General features: G+C 42.8%; 1 protein-coding gene across 1 annotated transcript in view; it reads left to right on the forward strand.

Moving 5' to 3' along the window:
* Positions 1–25,856, forward strand: part of LOC100964574 (myomegalin) — a 224,940-nt gene that overhangs the window by 175,331 nt on the left and 23,753 nt on the right. Inside the window, 8 exon segments of the mRNA XM_023515468.1 lie at positions 9,702–9,790; positions 16,281–16,513; positions 19,338–19,770; positions 20,567–20,759; positions 21,687–21,806; positions 22,870–23,398; positions 24,465–24,700; positions 25,701–25,752. Of these exon segments, the coding sequence (XP_023371236.1) occupies positions 9,702–9,790; positions 16,281–16,513; positions 19,338–19,770; positions 20,567–20,759; positions 21,687–21,806; positions 22,870–23,398; positions 24,465–24,700; positions 25,701–25,752 (1,885 nt within the window).

Here is a 25,856-nt window from a genome sequence, read left to right on the forward strand (position 1 = left end):
TTATATTCAGTATTTTACCAAATAAGTCAAGCCAGCCAGAGGAGATTATTGCTTCTATACCTCCCTTTAGTGGCTCTGGACAGTGTCCTGTATTTTTCACTATTTAGTGTGTTGCCTTCTTCATATAAAAATAAGAAATGGTTTCAGACTTTGGAGTGCTTGAATAATTTAGAAAGAAACACTACAGATCTATGTTCATAGGTTCTAGTTGTTATCTCAACACTTTCTTGTGGCCCCATGACAGGTATAAGGACAGGGACCCTGGAGATTGTAATACTGTGTCTAAATGTCAAGAGTATGAAAAGTGACCAAGATTTTTCTGGAGCTTTGTGAATTCAACATCATAAATTTTTATTTCTGGTGGCTATAAATTTCCTAGATTAGAAGCTGAGATTTCAGTTACTTTAAACAAAGGACCTGGGGAACCAGGAATTGAGGCTTCCTAACACCATGAATGTGGCTGAATACTCTTTTCTAAAGTAAGTGGGAAATAGTGATTTTTCTTTTTCCTTCCATTTTTTTATATGGCACTTTAATTCTTTCACAGTCATGTGTTAGTATTTTAAATTCCAAGTAAGTGTTTAGAACTTTACCTGTGTCTGTAACAGAAAGCATCAGTCAGTCTGAAGTGGACAGGGAGAAAATATTTACTGGAAAAGCCCTGGAATCTTCTGATTAAGTAGTTTACAAAATGTTGACAGCCATAACCCTTCCGCTTAATGGATATACCATTTTGGTTGTAATGACCTGTAGTGGATAAAGGAATCATTCAAGGAAGGAAGTAAAATGTGTAAGTAGAACCATCCACTTTTTTTAGTCTCCCAGTTTAAAAAGACCCTTTCTTGCACAAAACTTTTAGTTCATTTGCAGAAGTAAATAGGAGGATCATAGATCTGTAGAAATGTCAACCCATCAAAGACAAATCTGTTGTGTCATTGCAACAAGGAATTTAGATAGTATCTTAATTTTACTGATAAACCAAGGAAGTTTTCTAAATCTGCTGTTAAGATTCAACCGTGGGTGATTGTTGGGTTCTAGTGGCTCATAGTGATTATAACAATTTATGGTAATGACCACTCCTGTTTCTGTCAACCTCTAACAAGAGTAGACTGATAGAAGGACAGATTAGGAGTTTGATCTTGATGCTGCATGTGACTAAAATCCTTGCTAACTTTCTGGTCTGGGTAGGTGAAATGAGGCTGGCAAGCAGTGCTCCCTGAAGAAGGCTTGTTGGTCTAACAATTCTGTGTAATAATTTGGCATCTGAGTAGAGAACTTGATTCTGATAAATGTTGTCTAAACCCATATAAAAATGATTCTGTGACTGGGCATATCATCTATATAATCACATTTAGCATCATATATGATTCCATTTTCTCTACAGAAGCACAGATTCTTTCTCTGACTGGATTATTCTACCTTTGTCAGGCATTATAATAGCTTTGGATAAAGTACCATGTGCTGATAGAACATTAAGCTTGAATTTAAAAATCTTAAAGGTGTAACAGTAATTTTTTACTTAGGTCATGCTTAATTGGAAGCATAGAAACTTAAATTGAAAAAAAAACCATATTGAAAGATTTTTTATTTCTCACATATCCTTTTTGAATAATAGGAAACATGCAGAGTGAGTGGTGTAAGAAGTCAAGGTAGATGAAATGTATAGTTTTTAGGACTAGAGACTTGAAGAAACCTCCAAGAGGATGTATTTAATGAGTGGAATGGAAGTCCTATGACTCTTTTCAATTACAGATTTAAACTGTTTCACTTAAATCTGACAATTGTTGGTGCTTAGTATAAATCAACATTTGTTGCATATTCTCTTTTTAGGTATTTAGCCAAGTTCTTTGACAAGCCCTGGCTGGGCAGTTTTAATAAGTCAGCCTTGTGCTTTGAGAGGGCGTGGTCCTCTTCATTGCCCCTCCTCCTTCACGCCTACTTCTCTTCCTTCAGTGGTGGACTGGAGCAATATGTTTACCACTGCTACTTCTTAGAGAAAGAACATTTTTCTTTGTTCATATTGTTAAAAGAATTTTTAATTGCATTTTATGTAGTAAGAGATCTATTATGTATCAAGAAAATCTTAACCTATGTAAGAAATTAGATCCTCGCCACAAGAGATGGTTTTCTTAGAATGTTCTTTACACAGTTGATACATGAGTGAAATCTGTGGCAGCTAGACATGAAAGACATATCATTTTTATGCTTTTTTATGCTCCTAGTTTAGAATCTAGGTTGTGAGAAGTTTTGATCATAGTTGCAAAACATTGGGTTCTCTTTCCTTTGGTCTTCCAGTTGGATCTGGAGTCTTCTGATTAGGGAGAAGAGGAGGAGGTCATGTTCATTGAAATTGTTCCTTTCATTGAGAAATAAAAGTTGACCGACCTACCTAAAGTCACTTTACTCTGGACTCTAAGTCTTAGAACAGTAATTCAGAAAACCTTTGCTTTTCTTATGTTAGCATTAAAAACCTCTAGTTCCCATAGCTAGGGTAAAGTCATTGTTTTCTGGTTTCATGGAGTCACAGAATCTTCACATTTGACATCCCTGAAAAACTCATGTTGTCTCTTCAACTAGGACCTCATGTAGTGTTGTGCAGTCCTACAGCCAGTGGTCTGCAGGAGAAATGACAAACCTGTCCAGTTAGGAAGAAATATAGTAACCTACACACTTAAAGTCTATCTTCGCCTGTAGAAATTGTACTAGAGATAGATTAAATGAAATTAGTTTTCTTTTTCAGATACATCCTATGAGATGCAAGCACATAGAGCAGTGGTTCTATTTTTTTTTTTTTTAGAGACAAAGTTTTTGTCGCCCTCGGTAGAGTGCTTTGGCATCATAGCTCACAGCAACCTTCAGCTCTTAGGAGATTCTTTTGCCTCAGCCTCCTGAGTAGCTGGGACTACAGGCCCCCACCACAACACCCGGCTATTTTTGTTGTTGTTGTTGTTGTTGTTTGGCCGGGGCAGGGGCCAGGTTCGAACCCGCCACCCTGGGTATATGGGGCTGGTGTCCTACTCACAGAGCCACAGGTGCTGCCCCAGAGCAGTGATTCTCAACCTTCCTAATGCCACAACCCTTTAATACAGTTGCGACCCACATGTTAAGAACTGCTGACATAGAGTGTTTTTTCTCATTTCTGTTACGGTTAAAACTCAGAGTTTTTGTTTCCCTTCGGTAGTATAGAACCATCTGTACCATCAAAGGAACAGCTGGGGATGCAGACTTCCTATGGCAACCCAATAATAACAAACAGAAAGAATGAATCAGTAAGATAGCATATTGCACTAAGTTCTGTAGGGTAATGCTTTCTGAATCTTAATGTATTTTAGGTGTGGATTTAAGCTGTTATCTGGCCATTTACAGCAATAGCTTCACTAAAATATTGTATGATTAGAAAATGAGCATGTTGCTTTTAAGTAGTCTGAGTATTGACAGAAGGTAAGTCCTCAACTTCTTTCTGTATAACCATATAGCCAGATGACTTTCCTAATTAAAAAGGTTAGTGTTAAAATTTGCTTCCAACAAAGAATGGGAAATGGAAGGGAAACACAGCACAGTAGGACCAACAGTACTAATTATTCCAGATTAAACTTATGAAGTGATGTAATAGTTATTTTTTGGGACCTTCCCCCTCTTTGTTGTTCAAAGATAAATTCTAGAAGTAAAAATCTTTATTGTACTATTTTCCTCCTGGAAAAGTTGGAAGGATCAAATAGAAAGTTCATCAACATCAGAAAATATTTGATCTAAAATTATGTGAAGAGTAGAAGTGTTAAATACATGAATCAAATTGGCTTCCTCTTCCCTTGAAGAACTTATAATTGTCTAGCATTTGATTGTTGGTTTGCATTTAGTATATAAAGGGAATGCTGCTTTTTGCAATTAGTAAAATCATTGCTCTAAGATAGTGACCTCTCAATCTATAAAAGTTAGGGGCATGTGTATATACAAGTACGTTTTATAAATCATGAATTTCTGTGTCCATGAAGTCTTACTAGTTTGATAATAAAAGCAGTCAAACCTGTTTTTATTACTTAGAAATTTTGTAGGCTGTTGAGAGAAACTGAAGTGATTCATAACTTTATGAAGGTGAAGAGAACTGATGTGTTAAATTATCAGAAACTTGGCTTTGCATTATTTCTAGGACTATTTTCCCACCAAAATAAGCTGTATGTTTTTCTCTGGAAGTTCATTTCTTCATGGCATGGTGCTGTTAAACTGTGTTAAATTTGTGCTGAAATGGAGAATGTACTTTTTTTTATCTATAAGTGTTAGAATTTCAGCTACTTTAGTTGAGACACAAAAAATTGTTACTGATCCAATAAAAGCATCAAAGGCCAACAGAAACTATTTGCTTTCATTCTTATAAGATCTATGAGAAAAGTAGAAAAAGATCATTTTTCCCCCTTTATAGAAAAATGAATCGACTGATTATTTTACTAAAATTTAAGTCAAAGCAAGGCTCTGTGGAATAAGTATTTAACTAAAGGATGTAAAGAAGAAGAAACCTGAATTTTTCTCTTCCCAAAGAAATGAGACTAAAGATAAAGCATTGTGCCTTCCCCAGAAATGTGAAATGAGTTACTTTACCTTAAAAACCCTTTCTTGCTCTTAAAAACCCTCCTCGCTGAAGGAGAGTGGTAGAAAGTAGGACCAAGATTTGAGGAACCAGTTGTGGTGGTGGGTGGTGCTATCTCGGAATGTTCTTAGAAAAGCCTACTTCTTGTGTTCTTTGAATAAAAAAGAGACCATGAGCAAGAAGAATTACTTGACATTATAGAATTAGGACATTATAGAAGTCCTAATCCATGCAATCTCTGGTCAGCCTAAAGATAGAAGACTGTAGTTTCAGTGAATGAAAAAATCAAAATTCCCGGGTCCTAAAGAGCTTTCATATCCACAAAAATGTTTGAGATAATGATTTGGTCTTTGAAAGTCATTTAAAACAGCTGATTTCAGAATAATGAAAAAGCTGGAAGGCCTCTGAGGAAACAAAGGCAGGCCATGGAGAGGCGTGACTGAAGACAGCAGCTCCTGCTGCTGCTGTTCCGAGATCATGATCTGTCTAGATAAAGAATGTCATTTCCCCACAGAAACTGTGGAGGAATTTGTGGAATCTTTCAGTTTTCCTGTGGCCCTAAAGACAGTGTGTCCGGGTGAAATTGCAGTCTGATAGAAGACCTTTTTTTCTTTGATTCTGTCATGCAGTGTCATAGTACTCAAGTCAGCAGTAGTTGGCTCAGCACATGAAAAGGGGTAGTGTACCTGGGAGTGAAAGTGAGATGATCCCGGGAGGACCTGGCACAAGAGCCTGGCACTGAGGGGGGCCTGGCCACTGTAAATGTGCTTGTGCTTAAAGTGTTAGCTCTTGCAAAGCTCCTTCCAAAATTAGTAAAATATTGTAATCATAGAGGCTAGCCAAGAAAAAAAATTACTAAAATGTGACCCCCGCCGTGCTCAAGTAACTATGTGGGAAAATAATACTCCTGTCTGTGGATCCCATGCTAATGGCTGAAAGGGGAAATAAGAATGATTGCAGAGTAGAATTTTCAGGACATAGTCTTGACCCCACCAGTGTGGACTCACCACTAAAGAATTAGCTGTGGGTGCCCAGTGCTTTCTAAGGCTGAAATAGGAGGGTTGTTTGAGGCCAGGAGTTCAAGACCAGTATGGCAGCAACAAAGACCCACATCTCTACAAAAAAAAATTTTTTTTTCAAAAATTAGCTAGGCATGGTGGTGCACACCTATAGACCTACCTGTTTGGGTGGCTGAGACAGGAGGATCTTTTGAGCCCAGGAATTTTTGAGGTTATAGGGAACTATGATTTTGCCACTGTACTCTAGCCTGGGTTGCAGAATAAGAACCTGTCTTCCAAAAATTTGTAAAAATAATAGGTCATGAATTTCCCTCTAAGGCAGTGATTTTAAACTGGTGTGCCATGAGAGGACCTTAGGTATGCTGTGAAAATTGTTAAAGTTTATTAATTAAATTATTTTTAAAAGAAGTTCGAAGTATAGTAAGTACATTTTTTTTTATCAACATAATCTAAGTGTACCATAAAAATTCGTAGGTTCAAATATGCTGTGAGATAAGCAAGGTTGTAATACATTAAGGCTTATTCATGCCTGAGCATGACTGAGTTTTAATGCAGTTGTAATTCAGTGTTGAAGCACGTGTCCCCGAGAGTGCATCCTAGTTTACTGCCAGCTCTGTGCTTTTTCAACTGTCCCGCAAGCAGGGGGAGAGCGAAGAGTATTATTTCAAGCCTCCTGCTTAGGGAAACAGGTGTTCAGAAGGTAGAATCAATCAAGATCATCCAGTTGATACCATCAGGTAGGAAGCTTCCTTCTGACTATATTTAGGTTCCATATAGGCCTCAACTTCCACGCCCAGCGACCACTTCAGATTACTAACAACATTGTTGAAGGGTCATATTTATTCAGAGTGTGCTGTGTGCCACACATAGCTATAAGAATGTCAAAAAGTGTGGAATGGGTAGCACCATTAACCCTGATTAACACATGAGGAGACTTAGTTATGGAAAGTTAGGACTTGCCAAGAGTGAACAGACACTGACTAATGACAAATGCAAGTTCAAACCCAGACTGCTGAGGGGTCTGTGCTCTTAATCACTCTGCCATCTTCAATCTACAAATTCAAATGTGTGGAATTTTGCCTCAGTGATAAGAATAGCTTATGTTTGCGTAATGTTAAATTTTCACCTGAGTATTTTATTATGTTTTAGAGGATTATTTTATTTCTGTGTATTTTGTAGAATCCATGCAACTGGTAGAAAATCATTTTCTAAATCTTAATAAGGGACATTTTGGAATCACCTCCATTTTGTGTGGTTTAGAACCTAGAAAATTCAAAGAACCACAACTTAAGAACTTCCATTCCACTCAAGTAAAAGTTACTAATAAGATTGCCAATCTAACACGTAAAATGAAATCCTGGAGAAGCAAGTTAACTTTCAACAGATTCTTAGCTTTCAGAAATCTAAAGGTAGATGATTTTATTTCATGTTTTAAATTTTAAATTTTCCAACTTAGTTGTGAAGACAGTGTTTTGTGGCCATATAAATCTTAGAAAAGAGTATCACCCACAAGAGTTACTGCCATTTATTTAAAAAAAAAGAAATGGCATCAGAAAGGAATTGTCCAATGTAAAATTATAAATAGGACCTAGGGTAAACTAACTTATATTATTTTCATATTTTCTATAAATTGTTTCCAGCTTTATTCTATGCCCTAAATAGTCAAAAAAAAAAAAAAAGTCAGCATTTTCATTCAAGTTAGTAAAAGACAGAGCGAACTTGAAGCTGCCCTAAAGGGGGTACCACAGACTGTGAGCTTGCTTTGAAAGGTTGGGGGGGGGCATAAACAAAAGCCCATTTTTGTAGAGTGTTGGGATGAGGTGGGCATTCTTCCTTTGTCTCCTTCTAATTACTGATGAAGTCTCAACTGTGGTCTTCTGCTCCCTGAGTAACTTAAGAGGGAACATTATCTAGAAATGCAGAGGTGTCATCAGAAAGGCCATCACAGGTAAGTGGAAGGCACAACATGTTAGGTTAAAGCCTTCAGGACCACTGATGGCCACCCCCATCCTCTCTTTCTCCTGGAACCTAGTGTAGGAATCATCCCGGGATGTGGGGCTAGCTTGGCTCACAACCTATCCTCATCAAGGGATGAGGATTCTGACCTCATAGAACTGAGGTTTTTTCAACCACAGGAACATTCTCTAGCACAGTGCTCAAAAGGGAGACAACGTGAAAAGTATGTTTTCTTCATCTCACTAAGTGGGATGATTTTTTTTTTTTTTTTGCTGGAAAAACAAAAGATTAGATCTCCGCTGTTATATACAGAAGGACTTTCCAAAGTAAGCATAATATGATATGGATGTCCTTAGGTGAATTACCTGGGTTCAGTGAGTTTCCAAAGCAGCCAAAGCATGGAGAGTGTGTCCATTTGTCTCTACTTAATTAGCATCCTGAATAAGGTGGTTCTGGGGCTGATTTGAATGGATAAGTATTGGAAACTCCTACTAGATACTGGCTTCCATGGATCTCTGAAGATGCTCAGTGGTAAAGGCGCCTTCTTATGGACAGGGTGTTACTGAGCAGTGTCCCACCTTGCTCTTACATTAACATTCATGGTAAAGGTTAGGAACTTAAACTACTATCACAGCATACTTGCTACCTCTCAGCGTTGTGGTGAGATCAGTCTGGACCACTGAAAGACTGGCATGAACTTACATATACCAAGAAATGGCAGGTAAGATGCGAATTGTGCCTGTTCACCACCTGCTCAGGGGAGTGAATGCTCGTTACCAATGCTTAGCCTTTCGCTCATGGCTGCGTGTCCTCAGGAGCAGGTTCTTGGTCTTAGAGAAAGAAGAAAAGATCAAGATCTGATTTGTCATCAGAAGAAACAGGGAGTGGGCTGGTCTAAGAGTTCATAGACTTGACACTGAGGCACAGCTCTTGTCAGCATTAGCTATGTGACCTTGAACAAACCACTACTCTTGTTCAGGCCCAGGCTCTTTGGTGGTCTGAAGAAGAGTTTTAAAAGGCTGGTTGTTGAGGCCAGGGTAAGAAATAGATCTCAAGATTCTCTAACTTGTGGTTCTGTAAGGCACAAGGTGTCACAGTAGATTTTCTTAGGTATTCCAGTGACTAAGCTATGATCAATTCCTACACTTTCAGAAAAAACCAGTAATGTGGGCCACAATTCATGTCTAACATTGGATGGACAGTTCTTCATTTTAACATAGAAAGGGGAATAAAAGTCCTTGATTTATGCTGTCCAGTATGGTAGCCGCTAGCCAGGTTATAAACATCAGTGTCTTAGTTGCACTAGCCACGTTTTAAGCAATCAGTAGCCACATGTGACTAGTGTCTACTGGACAGCACTGCAGAAAGTGCTTTTGGTGAGTGCTGCCTTAGACTTTTGCCCAGACCACAAACTGCAGCTACTTGTCCCACAGAGCAGGGTGTACATGTTTGTGCCCTACAGCTGTGTTTGTCTTTGGGGAATGAAGGATGGATTAAATCTATTTGGATGAAGCGTGCAAGAGACCCTTCCAGCAAAACAAATTTGCATTGAATAAGAGTTCAGGAGATGGGGAGAGGGGAGGTTAGAGGATGGAACTTAGAAACACCTAAGGCGTTCTGTGCCTTGGATCTGGACTAGGCCTGAACCTATGTAGGGTACAGCACCCCTGGAAAGCAGTTCCTCAGAGACTGTCCCCAGTAAGTAACTGATCCCAACAATGAAAAAGTGTGAGAGGAGCAGGGCTGCCCTGATACCCAGGAACTGAGGGACACTCTGCACACTCAGTAGTGGGGAAAGCGTTAGTCATGTCTGGCCCATAAGAAAGAAAGTTGTCATATAGATTGCCAGTGGTGGGATAGGGAGTAATTCAGGGCAACCAGGTTACCTGACACTTGGCTCCTTAGGTCTAGGTCTGCACAGTCAAGACCAGATTTTGTTTTGAAGCTTGGGCTTGAGTGTTAGAAGGAAAGTTTCAATGATACAAGGAAAAGGCTTGGTGCTTCCCTGCCAGCCCTGTGGCTACGGGGCCATGCAGACAGGGAAAGGAAGAAATCAGAGGTGGAGAGCAAAAGGTGTAATTTTACCTGCTGTCTGGAAGCCATCTGTGAAGGGAATCACCTTTCTTTTCTGGACTTATTTCCAGGTGCAGCTGCAGGGGATGACACTGAAGATGCAAGCACTGAGTTCACTGACAGCATCGAGGAGGAGGCTGCACACAGCAGCCACCAGCAAGTAAGTCGGTGTCAGGTTCTGGGGTTCCCAGGGGAGAAGGCAGATGGGTCTGATGGTCTCCTGCAGCCCTTGTGGACCTGGATGGAGTGAGAAGGTATCTTTTTATATAAATCACTTCCCAGTCTTCCTCCCACCCTCCCTGAACTTCCCAGCTGCCTCTCCAACCCATGTCCTCATTCCATATTCCTCTCCAAGCCAACCCTTGGGTTTTATTGCTTCTATTTCTTTCTTCTGCTTCCTGCCTCCTCCTACCCACTTTTCCCCTACTTACTCCCTGTAGCTATAGCTTCAGAAGAAGTTTTACTTACAAGACAAATGGATACTTCCCCCTTGGGCTTTTGTAACTGAAACACGCTACAGAAGGCAAGAAGTCATCAAAGGGCCACTTGGGGAGGTGGCAGGCCTAGGACCTATGTGGGGAGAATGCTCTCTGAGAAACTCCAGGAGGATTGGGATGGTTCCAAAGCAGGGATCTTTCTCAGTGAAATCTCATTATACAAAGAGAACCTTTTTGTGCGACCTGACAAACCACCCAGGTCATGATGACTCCATGACCAGCAGACGGCACTTCAACAGCAGACCCCAGTCAAATCTCAGAACATGGTGCCCAGTGCTGAAACACTATCTCCAAGATCAGTGAAGGTGTACCCGGCCTGTTCTCGAGCCAGAGGGAATGCCCTGGACCTCCAAAGTTAGGTCACCAGTATTAATCTCACAGCACTCACTGGTATGTCTCCACCTTGCCCAGAGACATTTAGCTATCTCATCTCCTATGGACTAGTGACTCTCTTAAGTTAAGGAGAAAATGATCATTGGTAGATACCCTTCTGCAAAACCAGCCGGGCTTTCCACTGATAGCTTCCTTGGGGTATTAGGAAATCTGTAGGGAAATAAAGCCTGCTGGATCTGCCTGTGTGTCTCCTGCATAAAGAGGAGAATCTCATAACCCAAGACGGAGATCCCAAATAACCTGTCCCAAATCTTTCAGGATTTGGCTTGGTCTTTGGCTCTTGAGGACATGAATAATTGTCTGGGATACCTCACATCCTCAACAGTTTCTATACCTTCTACCAAGATCCTCTTTTCATTGCCGTAGCCACACCTGACCTGCCCTTCTCGCTTGAGCTTTTGCATGAGCTCCACTTCTTTTGCTTGAACAGTATCTCTTGAGTCTTCTTCCCTGATGGTTGTGACTTTAATTATGTACAGTACTCCCTGCCACTCCCTGATGTGGTTGAGAGAGAGGGATCTGCAGGAGGACCCTCTAAGACAGAGCTAGAGTGGGACGTTGGCTGGTCACTGGTGGCTATAATGGCTATGTGCCAGGATTAACTTCACAATAAATGAACAGGAGACACAGATATGAAGAGACAGATTCTGACTGACACGGTGCAAACTATCCCCAACAGTGCAAGTCCTTCACTCTAATTCTTAGTTGTAGGCAAACTGATTTGTAAAGCCACTTCCTCAGCCTCCATCCTATAGCCTCCCATGGAGAATATGACCAGACCCCATTCTGAGAAGGTCACTCCAACCTGCAGTGAACTTTCATGTTGGGGCATTTGTTTATCCCTCACAATGCTTGCCACGTTACTTGGCATAAGAAATACATGGTATAATTATAACCCTCAAACCTTTGGATCAGGGCTTGACTCATGATAGATAAAGTGTATACCTGTCGGATGAAGAGTCTCTTGGGTAAGCAATCTTTACTTTCTCTCGCCTTTACTTGAAAATCAATCTTTAGCTTTAGGTAGAAGTTTTAGTGTGTTAGATTGTTGTAAATTTGTATCATCTTCTCTGGAGTTTGAAGTTGTGATTTTCCTGCTACTAATTAAATAAAGCTTGCTTTGCCATAACAGTTTTGTGTCCAGATTCTCAAAATTTGTTTGCTTGTTCCCAGAAAAATGGTCCCTTGAGAGTAGGCTCTGAGCTCTTCCTTGGCTTGTCCCTGGAAAGTAAACTATTCCTGACACCAGGCTCTCTTCCTGCTTCAGGAATTCACACACTGTCCCTAACACACACAGCTAACTTTGTCTTCCTTCCAAGGCAAGAATCACCTTTTGGCCAAAGCCAGTTGCTTCCTCCTTACTTTTTAGATTCACCCACTTTAGGGAGCTTTAGGACTGGGGCCATGATGGTAATTTTCTCTTGGTAAGATGTAAGATCTATAATATACACCTAGGAAATTGCCATGGAAGGAACTAGAATAGTAACTGCTGCTTTTCTTCATTTGAACTTCTACAGTGGAGTAAGATTAATCAAGATTGAAATACAAAAGAGAGATGTCGGCTGATGAAGTATGATAAACTTGATAAAAAGCAATTTAAAAAGATTAATGTTATTTTTGATTGACAAATCATAATTGTCTACACTTATTGGGTACAATGTGATTTGATACACACACACACACACACACACACACTTGCTTACCTACCATTTTTATGGTGAGATATTTGAAATTTACTTTCTTATTTTAAAATATAGTCACCCTGCCGTACAATAGCTCTGAAAGCCTATTCCTTGTCTGCCAAAAACTTTGTACCCCTTCTCTCCCTATCCTGCCAACCTCGGTCACCATCACTCTACTCTCTGCTTCTCTGAGTCTGGCTTTATTCGATTCCATATGTGAACGAGGTTGGGCGGTGTTAATCTTCCTGTGCCTGGCCTATTTCACTTAGCATGATGCCTTCCAGATTCATTCATGTTATCACAGATGACGGGCTCCCCCACTCCTCACCCTTTAAGCCTGAATAATATTTCTTTATGTATAAAGACCACATTTTCTTAATCCGGTCATCCACTGGTGGACACCTACATTGATTCTGTATCTTGGCTATTGTGACATAGCTGTGGCTTATATGGGAATACGTGAGTAGAGGAGCACAGATATCCTCTTGACATCCTGAGTTCAGTTCCTGTGGATGTTTAAGAGTATGCAGAAAGTATCCAGCCCTATAAGTCTCTATTATTAGTCATAGAACATGGCTGGAAACTTTCTGGACAGCTTTTATATACAAGTAGGATTACTGGGTCATAGGGTAATTCTATTTTTAGTTTTTTGAGGAAAACCCATACTGTTTTCCACTATGACTGTACTAATTTACATTCCTACCAACAAAGTACAAGGGTTCCCTTTCTCCATATGTTCTCCAAAGCTTGTTATCATTCGTCTTATTTATTTATTTATTTACATTTTTTGGAGACAGAGTCTCACTATTTTTTGGAGACAGAATCTCGGTAGAGTGCTGTGGCATCACAGCTCACAGCAACCTCAAATTCTTGGCCTTAAGCGATTCTCTTGCCTCAGCCTCCCAACTAGCTGGGACTACCGGTACTTGCCACAACACCTGGCTATTTTTTGTTGTAGTTGTCACTGTTGATTTTGCCTAGCCCAGACTGTGTTTGAACCTGCCAGCCTCAGTGTTTGTAGCAGGTGCCCTACACACCGAGCTGTAGGCACTGCCCACATCGTTTGTCTCTTTTAAAACAATGATCCTAACAAGTGTGCAGTAATATCTCACTGTGGTTTTATTTTGCATTTCCCTAATGATTTGTTTTTTTTAATGCCTTGATGTGTCTGGGAACTGACTTAACATAAGGTTAAACAGTAAAACAACTCTACTTGAACAAGAGATAGATCTGCACAAAGACCCCTGTGGGGTGAATGAACCCATCGTATGGAAGCAAGTGAAAAAAAGTCTATAAGGAACATAGGATTAAAGATAGACCTAATGAATTCATATGACCAGCACACATACTGGAAGCCCTGGGATTTCATTTGGGGGAAAGAAATATTTGCTTTTCATAGATGATAAAAACTAATGAAAAGGCTAGATCCTCAGTCATTTTTCATTTGCTTACATTTAAATTACATTTAAGACCCAGTGTGGTGCCTCATGCCCATAATCCTAGCACCCTGGGAGGCTGAGGCAGGTGGATTGCCTGAGTTTGGAAGTTCAAGACCATCCTGAGCAAGAGCAAGACTCTGTCTCTAAAAATAGCCAGGCACCGTCGTGGGAGCCTGTAGTCCCAGCTACTCAGGAGGCTGAGGCAAGAACATTGCTTGAACCCGTGAGTTAGAGGTTGCAGTGAGCTATGATGCCACGGCACTCTCACCAGGGCAACAAAGTGAGACTCTGTCTCAGTAAAATAAAATAAGATAAGTAATATTTACTTTTAAAATTTAAAGTAAGCCAAAGTCAGTCCCCTTTAAGATGGAAATAAGAAAACCCAAATTAGCCTGGGCAAGAATCAATTATCTAGGCAGTGTCCATTTTCTCATTTTAAAGTGGGAGATTATACCAGATGGACCTTAATGTTCTTCTGGTGTTAACATTTCACAGGTCATCATTTTTTTTAAGGACCAGGTGTATTAAAACCAACAGAACAAGATAATATCCATCCATTCAGAAGGTACTTTAAAAATGGGTAGACTTCATTAAAATTAGACATGTTTAAGCAGAAGGAACCCTGAAGGTATGGAAGAGAATAAATGTTATGCCCATCTTCAGGACTAATAGTGATATTCATTTTGGTCCACTTAGTTGGAAAGAGTTTATATAGAAAAATACCATCACAGAGTTTAAATGAAGGGTCAGTTCATAAACTTTCAAAAGTGGGTTTCTCCAAGTCCACTTCCTTTATCTTGTCACAAATGCCTTGTGGCACATGTGGAGATGGCCACCAGCCTAACTAAGCTTGGTAGCAGAGTCTTAGAGACAGACATGGCCAGGAGCTTGCCACAGGTGGGATTGGATGCCTTTGGATTGAGTGGCGTATCGGTGGTGCTCTTTCTTCTTTGACGTGGGGGCATATGCCCTCATAACCTCGGCTGCTATGCTACTAAACCCCACTGCACACACAAGCTATCAATCCACCCCACCATGAGCCCATGACCAAGATTTTGTCATCCTTTGTTATGGGGACTAGCAAAAGCCAGCAGCTTTGTGCCGACCTGAGCGGCTCTGACAATTGTTTTTTTTTTTTTTTTTTCTGACAATTGTTAATCCATATGATCAGCCTGGGCCCTATTATGTTCAATATATTGATGACCTGAATGAAGTTCATATAATTAATTCTACAAGTCATCACTAATCAGGTGGCCACATCATGATTTATGGAGATGCAGGTATTTTGATGACTTTGATAACTAGGAAGTGATTCTGTATAATCAGAATTTATAAGTGACGAGTCACAGTACTTATGGAGATTTTTAAGAAATTACCTAGAAATAGCTGTGGATAAGGGGTGGAAATTGGAAGGTCAAAATTAACCTGAAGTTTAAGTAAAACCTCCAGACTCTGCCACTGAGAGGAAAAAAAGAAGCCAGCGTGACACTGGGATATTTCAAGATTAATACTGGACAGATAGGAAATCCTTGTACTAAAATAATCAGTCACACCCAAAGTAGATTGTTACACTCGGAGTTTGATTTCTACCCTTCTAGGATGGTGGGGGAAAGCGAAGATGAGCCCAAATTGAACAAAAAGAAAGTCTAATGGCTAATAAATTCTTATTTGAGGAAAAACTGCAAGATCTACCCTTAACTGAAACATTTAGGAGTGACTTCAAGAGTGTCTTCAAGCAAAAGAAAGGCACTGGGCAGTCGGCTCTGCTCTGTCTTCTCACATGCTTAGGTTCCTAGAGACGGTATGCTGGCAGCATCGGTACAGGGGTGATACCCAAAGAGTGAACTTGGCAGCCGGGCAGGGTGCTTCCCCTCAGCCTCTCGGCAGGCAGGGGCACGATTCTCCTGCTGCCCGTGAAATAAGCTTCCTGTGCCCACCTGTGTATCCCACATTCTCCCAATCCCGTGACTCTGACTGCTGGCTGAGTTCTCCTTTGCATCATCCTCTGCTCAGTGTTTTTTAATTTTTTTTTTTTATCACATGGCACACTTGAACCTATAGTGAAACGTCCATGGCACACTTAAATTATATTGATCAAAAAAAAGAGTGAAAGAAAAAAGTATATACCTACTGCTTTGAACTTCCTTTGAAATTCCTATGATTCTCTCAGCACTGGTCGGAAATCACTGCCCTACAGTGTCAGAGTTATAGGCAGGAACTGAGGCTTTGAGTCCTGGTATCTGGAGCCATCATCTTTGCAGTCCAGGACTCAAGTGGTGTGAAACGGATGAAGCTTCCTGACTTGTGAGAAAACTCTGTCCCTCCAGGAGGAGAGAATCACAGCTTCCACTCCCCAGACCTGGTTAACTTTATGTGTTTGCATTTGGTTTTAATGGATGTTTATGTTCTTTGGGGGACTTTCTCCCTTCCCCTTCTCCGACTTCCCCGCTTTCTCTCCATGGCAGCAATTGCCCTGCTCAATTACTGTGTCCTCCCTGTCCAAGCAAGTCTCCAGGGCCCTGATGGTGGAAGAGTCCTTAAGGGGGAGTTCATTTTGGATCTGCCTTTTCTGGCAATCTCTTGTTCTTTCTGCATCATCTTTAATGACCTAACTCCTTTAAACCATGACTTTCTTTCAGCTCATCAAGGTGGCTCTGGAGAAAAGCCTGGCACCTGCAGAGTCCCAGAGCATGCCTGTTCCCCCTCCTTCCCCAGTAGGAGGGGACAGTAACAGGTGTCTCCAGGAGGAGATGCTCCGCCTGAGGGCCGAGCTCCACCAGCACTTAGAGGAGAAGAGAAAAGCCGAGGCAGAACTGAAGGAGCTAAAGGCTCAAATTGAGGAAGCAGGATTCTCCTCCGTGTCGCATATCAGGTAGGACATCTCCCCGGAAAGGGAACTGATCACAAGGTGCCACACACAGCCAATGGGCTTGTCTTGTTGCCACCAAGCACTCATGCTACCATGGGGTCCTGTCCCAGGCTCCATGCCTTAATGTTTCTACAAATTCTTTAGAGGAAAGTTAATAATATTATGGTAATCACTTTTTGTTATTCAAAACCTGCTGTTAATTCAATATACCAATGGCCATCATTATTGCCTGTATGCCCATCACACAGGACAGTCCTGGTGGGAACCTCCTGGCGGTATGACTGATACTGCTCTTTTGAACTGACTAGGATATGTGAGGAATCCCCGCTACCCAAGTGTTTCCCTGCTGTATGCAGAACCAGAACAGTCCTTGAGGGAGGATTTGTGCAGGCACCCTTCGTACGAAAGCTTTCCACTCAGCTTTCTTTCAGAACCCTGAGTCCTTTAGTTGTGGAATAATGATTTTAATAATCTCTGCTGCTTTATTAACTTCACAGAAATGGTAAATAGCTGATTCATTAGCTATACTGCTCACTCTGCCTCTGACAGCTTTTTGTGAAAAGACACTGGGAGAACATGATGATACTGCAGGGCTGATGCATTTGTCCTCCTGAACCCGAGGACCGTACTTGTCATTGCCTGTTGTCCCAAGTATATCTGGGCAGGTGTGCAACCCCTACCTCATGCTCTGACTCCCTGCGTACTACATGCTGCTCAGCTTCCCCAGATAATGTCAGCACTTGACCACGACCCTGGCCTCTAGCCTGATGTCCTATTTTCCTACTTTAGGAAACTCAGGCCTAGGAATTTCCAAGTGACTTGCTCTGGATGATAGTGTAATATTTTGTGGCTACACCCCTGGCTTCTGATTGTTAATATCTTGACTTCTATACTGTACACTTTGCCACTCAGCTTAAAAAAGAAAAAACTCTTTTGTGATCAGGTTTGGTCCCACTTCTTTGACTCTGAACAACCATGAAAATTCTTTCCCTAAGGACAGCTTAAGTTGAAGTACAAGGTTTACTTAAACTTTTGCATGTGTAAACTTAGTTAAGCTGTCATGGGTAAGAACAATATGTCTCTTTTGATTCTACAATCAATGCACACATAGACACCCTTATGGATTATTTTTCTTTTTCCTCAGTTACTAACCTGAAACTCCATTGTGTTTAACCCTCCACTCAACTTTAAGAATCACTGCTATTGTAGAAGATAGACTCTATCTAATACACAGCCCCTCCTTTTGAGAAGATTTTGTTGAGATTTTCTTTCATTTGTTTGTATTTGGAAACATCAGAGTTTTCTCCAGAATATAAAATTAGAATATAATATTAAATATTCTTTTCCACACACGTGTTCCTTTCTCTCCCTCCTATATCCTAGTTTTAGTAAAATACCTACCTCCTTTTTCTCCACTGAGAAACTGTCTTCTAGATAGTCTGAGTCCTATGTCCTAAAGTACTGTCTTTTCTTTTCTGAATTGCACCAGAGACAAGCTGTGCTCTGGGTTCCCAGACTCGGGATTCTGAGAAATCCAGCTTTGGTGTACAGCCAACTGCTGCCCCTTTAAGCTGTGAATTACCCATTTTCTTGGCTAGCTCAGTGGTTCTCGATCTAGTGGAACCTAAGTAACGTGTAGATTCATATTCTTTATCTCTACAGGTTTTTAAACATGAACCTCAGGGGATTCTGAGGGTGGCATTCCTCAGGTCTGCAGCTAGTCCAGCAGGCAGGAGTGGCTGCTGTGTTGCAGACCCTGAGCCAATCCAACCATACATGGGCAGACCCTGAGCCAATCATACCATACATTCGCAGACCTGAGCCAATCACACCATACTTGCACAGACCCTGAGCCAATCACACCATACATGTGCAGACCCTGAGCCAACCACACAATACCTATGCAGACCCTGAGCCAATCACACCATACATACACAGACCCTGAGCCAATCACACCATACATACACTTTCACAGAAGCATCCATTAACTCCACTGGGTGTTATAATCCTTATTTTATAGCAAAGGAGACTGAGGCTCAAAGAGGTTAAGTGAACTGCCCTTTTAAAATCATGTTTTTTATTGCTTCTACTCAACCCTAGTACAGAATGCGTTGGTGGGAAAGGGTGGACATTTAAAGAATGTCTTCAAAATTAGTTGTTTTAATCAATTTTATTTCTTCAACAGATGTGAATGTTTTCTGTGGCAGAGACTTGGGTAGGCACTGGGGGTGCAGGATGAGGAAGGCAGTCGAGGTTCCTGCCACCTTGAAGGGCATCTCTTATCTCATAAGCCAGATGGAAAGCTGATTACTATACAAGTACATTTGTTAGCAGGTCCAATGGTAGCATTATTTATTTCTTCTGTGTTTCTAGGTCCCAATTTATCATTCAGTAGTTTAAAAAACTGATTGACAATAAATAATAAAACTATAGAATGCATACTAATAGCTTTATTACAGGCAAGGTCCTTCTTACTTTTTCTTAACAGCGTAAGAAAAGTATCCTTGTTTATTCCAGAGGCCACAGAGTATTAGAACATATAAGGCTGTGTGGCACATACAAAGAAAACTAGACTGGGTGTCTTCAGTCCAAGATTTTTGGTGACTGCACTGCCTACAAGAAGCAGTGGCAGGACAGGCACGTCTCTCACTCTTCCTGGGCCTTGACTCTCTTATCTACAAAATAAGAGAGCCGTTGCAGGTCTCTGACGTTGCTTTATGCTCTGGTGTGTCTCTGACCGTCTTGTTCACTCAGATGTGGGTAACGGGGCTGCCAGGAACTGTGGTCGAGGCCAGACCTGGCGCCTGACTCTGGGTGTTGGTTGCAGGAACACCATGCTGAGCCTTTGCCTTGAGAACGCAGAGCTAAAAGAGCAGATGGGAGAAGCAATGTCTGATGGATGGGAGATTGAGGAAGACAAGGAGAAGGGCGAGGTGATGGTGGAGACTGTGGTAGCCAAAGGGCGTCTGAATGAGAATGGCCTTCAGGCTGAGTTCACAAAGCTCCAGGGAAAACTAAAGAATGCCCATAACATCATCAACCTGCTCAAGGAACAACTGGTCCTGAGCAGCAAGGAAGGGAATGGGAATCCGGCCTCAGAGCTCCTTGTGCGCCTGGCCAGGGAGATCGACAGAATGAACACAGAACTGGTTTGTTCTCCTGGGAAGCCCCGACAGCAGAAGGAGGATGCGACCATGAGGCCTTGCCCCAGACCCCGGAGCCTTGACCTGGGGGCGCCCCTTGCAGTGGAGACCCTCCAAGTAAGTGTGAGCTTGGATGAAATACAAAACACCTGGAGAAGGGCTGGAGATGGCAGTTTTCACCTAAAACAGCTCTGCCTTTTGGGTCAGGAGGTACCAAGGGAAGACACCTTTGTACCACAGGCAGTGGTAATAATAACATTCCATGGACGTTCAACCTTTAGAAAAGCTCTTACAAACATTATCTCATAAATATTTCCTGAGTTCTTAGTTTTCCAGATAATGCACAAGGTCTTTGCAGCAGGCATTAATACCTAGTCCCTGCCCCTGAAATACTGAATATGGGGGGGAAAGGTGGTACCGAAAGAAATAATTTCATCAGGATGTGGAGACCAGTGGAACGGGGGGGAGGCGTCAGGGTTTGAGGCAGCTCAGACACGTGGTGTGCAGTGCCGTCTCTCCCTCATCACAGCTCATCCCAGGTGTCTGTTCGTGGGCCTCACGAGTGGTTACTGGAGGCCTCTTAAGGGAAGGAACTTCATCGAGTGTTCTGAGAGAATTGCTGGCACAGGAATGGGGGAGAGATGGAGGTTTCCATGTGTTCTCTGTTCAAACACTGAGTGAGCGTTTACTAAGAGCTCCTTGGTAGGCTTGATTGGCGCTGAGCTCTGTGCTGCAGTCACTGAGATGAATAAAACATTATCCCAGCTCTGTCCAGGAGCTCCACCTGGGAAGCAAGTAACAAGTGCTGAGACAGACACATGAGTGAAGTCTCCTGGGTTCAGAGGGGGAGGTGCCATCTCTCCGTGGGGCTGACCTCAGACTGTCCTAACCCCTGTATTGGGCCCTTCCACAGCTGCACGACCAGTCCCAGGCCTCTGACCCTGGGCCTCCATTAGAATTCAACCTCCCAGGGTCGACCAAGCATCTGCGCTCCCAGCTGGCACAATGTAGACGACGCTATCAAGATCTCCAAGAGAAGCTGCTATTATCAGAAGCCACCGTCTTCGCTCAGGCTAGCCAGCTGGAGAAATACAGAACCATATTTAGTAAGTTTTTTTTCTTTTTTTTTTTAATCACAGGCTTGCTGTCTGGCAGGAAGTCTTACAAGTTCACCATCACCAAAGTGTTGTTCTTCCTGGGAGGCTACAGGTTTTGTGAACTTTACTTTTCTTCCCCAACCTCAGAACAAATTTAATCCTGACCATCATCCTAGAATTGTAGAAGTGGATGTTTTACTTCAACTTTCAGACGGCAAAAGAGAATAAAAGAATAAGCCAAAGTTGTAAGTTTGCAGTGAGAGTGAAGGGAAGAACGGCTCCCCTCCAGGTTTGCTGAGTTCTGCAGCGGCCAATAAACCGCCTTAGTCTCTCCACATAGGCCAGGTGTCCCTCTTCTGCTTCTCTGCACAGTATTAGATTCTTCAGAAGCATCTTATGGGTCTAGACTCAGCACTGTCCCACAGTGATGGAAATGTTCTGTGTCTACATCACATGTGGTTATGGAGCACTTAGAAACTTAATTTTAATTAATTTCATATAAAGTAGCTGCATGTGGCTAATAACTATCTTATTGGACAGTGCAGATCTAGATGTCTTGGAACTCTAAATTAGTTTGGCACCATTCAGATATTTGCTGAGCCTCTCTGGATAAAGCCTTTCTGGCTTCACTGGGGCTTCCAGAGATGGTAGTATGTAATATGCAGCTTACAGAGGTCTGGTTATCTGAGATACAGAGGTCTGGTCCCAACTGAGCCGAGGTTATCTGAAGGTGAGCTCCTTGATGGCAAACACAGGCTCCTTCTGTGGGAGGAAGTTCTGCTGCCTCGAGCAGCTGGTCTCTTCTCCCATAAGCCCAAAGAAGCATTTTCCCCACTCCCCTACTGCCCTGCTCCCAAATGTCAGGTTCTGTGCCACTGAGGTTGAGGGTGATCTGAGAATTCGGTCATTCTGAAGCACTTGCTTTCTCTTCCTGAGCAGGTGAATCCTTGGTGAAGCAGGACAGCAAGCAGGTTCAGGTGGACCTCCAGGATCTGGGCTATGAGACATGCGGCCGAAGCGAGAATGAGGCCGAGCGGGAGGAGACCACCAGTCCCGGTAAGAGCACGGGGCGTGGGGCTCACCTTCCCTCCCTGGACTCAGCGGCCACGTCTGGGTTCTGTTGGCCAATCCTACCCTGACGGGTAAGAGTGGAAAGAGGGTGTCTCTGTGAAGGGGACACAGGACCAGAAAAGGACAGGAAGTTTGGAGGAGAACTCTTCCTAAAATGAGGCTGAGTGTGAATTTGAATTTCTACAAGTGGTTTTTGGCTCAATGCTATTAATGATGATAAAATTCTATCTAATGGATTATGATAGAAAGAAATACTGAGGACTACTTATTAAGGAAGAGACCAAATGAGCTTTGGGGGCCATGCAAAACAGAAGTTAAAAACAATTTTGTTTGTATCATAAAAGGACCATAGCCATAGAGCCACCCACCAAATTGAAACCCTGAAGGGGAGGGGTCCCTTCGCCCTGAGGCAGTGTAGAATGACGGTTAAGAGCAAAAACCCTGGGGCCAGACTCATGGGTTCAAACCCGTCTGTGAGCTTTTCTATGCCTGTTTCCTCCTATGTTAAAATGGTGATAAAGGAACTACCTACCCCATTGTGTAGAAGGTCAATTAAAGGAGTAAATTCTTCCAAAACACGTCAGGAGGAGCCTGGTAAATGCTGTGTATCCTTTCTCATTCTGTCCACCACTGCCTCGTGCACTGTTGTTAACATGTGCTGCGTGTCTTTGAAGTTTTGTTCTCTTGTTCATATTTTCCATACAGTTATCACCCAATCAACTTTTAGATTATAGCAATATTTGGAAAGCATTAAACTTTGAGTATGCCAAATAGCTAGTCCTGCATTTTTGTGGTCATCCTGAATATAAGAAGTAAGGCTCCTGTTGATGTTTTACTTAAGAGATGTGGATGTGTGTGGAATGAGCCCAGGACATGGGAGGGCTGGGACTCTGACTCTGCCATGTGCTAGTCTGAGTGATCTAGAACAAGCTAGTCTACTTCTCTCGGAGTTCTTGTTTCCCCAGTCAGTCAGACTTGCAGGGCTCTTGGGAGGATAAGAATAGTGCGTCCAGCTTTTATTCAGGAAGATATCTGTGGCTTGTTTCAGAGTGTGAGGAACACAACAGCCTCAAGGAGCTGGTCCTGATGGGGGGGCTGTGCTCTGAGCAGGGGCGCCTGGGCTCTGTGCTGGCCAGCCCCCCTGGGAAGAAACCCTTGGAGAGCCAGCTAGAGAAGCAGGAAGCGCTCCAGGCCTACGGAAAGTCGAAAGACGTCTCTGTCCTACAGAGGGACATCAGAGACCTGAAGGCCCAGCTGCAGAACGCCAGCAAAGTCATTCAGAGCCTCAGGAGCCGCGTCCGGTACCTCTCAGTGACAAGTAATTGTTCATCTAGTTTGGAAAGACCCCGGAAGCTGAGGGTTGTTGGCACCCTCGAGGGGCCTTCACCTCACAGTGTCACAGACGAAGATGAGGGGTGGCTTTCTGATGGCACTGGGGCTTTCTACCCCACAGGGCCAGAGGCCAAAAAGGATCTGGAGAGCCTCATTCAGAGAGTCTCCCAGCTGGAGGCCCAGCTCCCAAAAACTGGACTGGAAGGGAAGCTGGCCGAGGAGTTGAGATCAGCCTCGTGGCCTGGGTAAGGAGGGCACAGTTTGGGCCCTTGGCTGATTGGCAATGTCTAAGTTTGTGTTTAGAGTAAGGCAGCTCAGGCAATTAGAAGAAAGAACATAGGGTAATCAGAAGGGCATTCATTCAAATGGTAGACGTAAGCCTGAAGGAAGGACTAGTGGCCCAGAATCTGGGAGATACCAGGTAGTATAGCAGTAATATGTGTGGTGTGGTATATAGTATAGCAGTAGACCTGGTTTAAATCCTCGCTGTGGCACGTACCAGCTGTGCAGCCTGCTTAACCTTCCTGAGCCTTCTTCCTTACCTATTAAAGGAGGATAATAAGAGAACCCATCTCAAAGGGTGAATTAATGAAGTTTTGAGTGAATTAATACAAGTTTTTAAAATAGTGCCTAATGTATAGTAAACCCTCAATGTTGTTTGCCAGAATTACAGTTGTTATTGATGCTTTGTGTAGAAAAACATAAGGTGAACATCTATCTTGGCGTCTATCCTGTTATCTATTGCTAAGTAACAAACCACCCCAAAACTCCAAACAATAATTTATTATCTCTTGTGCATCTGTGGGTTGACTGGGCAGCTCTCACTTAGGGTTTGTCATGTGGCTCCCATCATATGGTACCCAAGATTGTGGAATGGCCATCTTTGCAAAAATACAGTCTGCCACAGTATAGCACAGAAGAAATTCAGATATCAGATGATGTTTGAAATAGGCATGAAAGGTCCTCTCTAGACTTAGTTTTAAGTGAGTCTACATGTTCACTGAGTAATTACTGTGAGTCTATGTGATGCTGATGCTGTGGGATATAAAATATGGCGCAGTCGTTACCTTTGCAGACCTGATGGCTATTTTTGGACATGATTAACAGATACAAAGTGGTTGATGAACAGTGGCATGCTGCTAATGCAGGAGTTTCTCAGGACAGAATTTACCGTTAAATACCTCCTACGTCTTATATGCCAGAATTCAGCTTAGGGAATCCCTAGAGATGTTTTGACAGAAATCTCTACAGAAGCGCCCATCACTTACCATTTACTCTTTTCCACACTTACTGTTTCCTTTCCTGCATTAGGAAATATGATTCTCTGATTCAGGATCAGGCCCGAGAACTATCCTACCTACGGCAAAAAATACGAGAAGGGAGAGGTATTTGTTACCTTCTCACCCAGCACTCAAAAGACACGGTCAAATCCTTTGAGGACCTCCTGCGGAGCAATGACATCGACTACTACCTGGGGCAGAGCTTCCGGGAGCAACTCGCCCAGGGGAGCCAGTTGACAGAGAGGCTCACCAGCAAGCTCAGCACCAGTGAGTTGGCCACAGGGCTTTTGAATACTGTCGGGCACACCCACAGTTCCAGGCCCAGGGGGCCAGCACACCTCCACTGCAACCTTTTAACTCAAGTCCTGTTTCCACTTCATCTCCCGGGGGTCATTACAGGGTGAGGACTGGCAGGCAGGGAGCGCTGCAAGGAGCTCACGGGTTGGAGATGCTGTCTTACAACCATGGGAACATTATCACCCGTGGAAAGGATCTTTGGGGCAGGAGGCAGCAGCTATCTGGTTGGTGCTAAGAGAGAGAAAGGGCGATGAGACTGAAGGGCCTTGATATGGGGCAAAGAGCCCTGAACTAAGAACACCAAGGCTCAAGCTCTGTCCTTGATGCTACAATCAACTTGCTTTGGGCAAATGCCTTATCCCTTTGGGGTCTGTTTCTTCAATTATAGCATGTATTGTGCTTAAAATATGGAAAAAGCACCACACTCTTTGGACATGGTCTAGGCACTGGCTGTGGTAGTTCAAGGGCTTCATTGATTATCATTGGATCCTTTACCTCGAGGGGATTTCTGGAGAGCCCCTGAGGGAGTACATTTCACAGGATCGGACTCAGGGGCCAGCTCATCTCCTGGTGGCAGGCAGAGAGATGGGACAGGGCTACTTGTCATCTCTTCTGTGCACGAAAGCTGTGATAGGACACGGTCCTGTATCTGGGAGCCAGTCTATGGCAGGACATGGAGGCTGGAGTGTCCAGAGGGCAGCTGAGCAAGCGCTTTATGATCAGTGGAACAAAAGACATTTTAAACTTTCTGTGCTTGATGGTAGAGGCAGTCATGATGTTGACCCAGTGAGCTCAGGTGAGTGCACTGAGTCACTTCTCTAAAGACACAACCTGGGACATCCCAGAATAATTATCCTGGGTGCGTGTGTAGAATGATGCCTGCCTGTGTCCATGGAGGGTCCTGTCTTTGTATTGTGTGAAGTAAGACCTGTTGAGTTTCTTACTGTTTCTTTCTGAATTTGGTTTGCAGAGGATCATAAAAGTGAGAAAGATCAAACGGGACTTGAGCCACTTGCCCTCAGGTAACTCAGAGTCGAATCTGGGAAAGGGAGCAGGACCAAGGTTCAAGGGGTCAAGGGTGTTGCAACTTTACAAACAGGTCAAAAAAGGGAAAACACTGAATGTA

This window comes from Otolemur garnettii, unplaced genomic scaffold (assembly GCF_000181295.1).
Source record: "Otolemur garnettii isolate 467f Iridium unplaced genomic scaffold, OtoGar3 scaffold00073, whole genome shotgun sequence".
NCBI classification, from domain to species: Eukaryota; Metazoa; Chordata; class Mammalia; order Primates; family Galagidae; genus Otolemur; species Otolemur garnettii.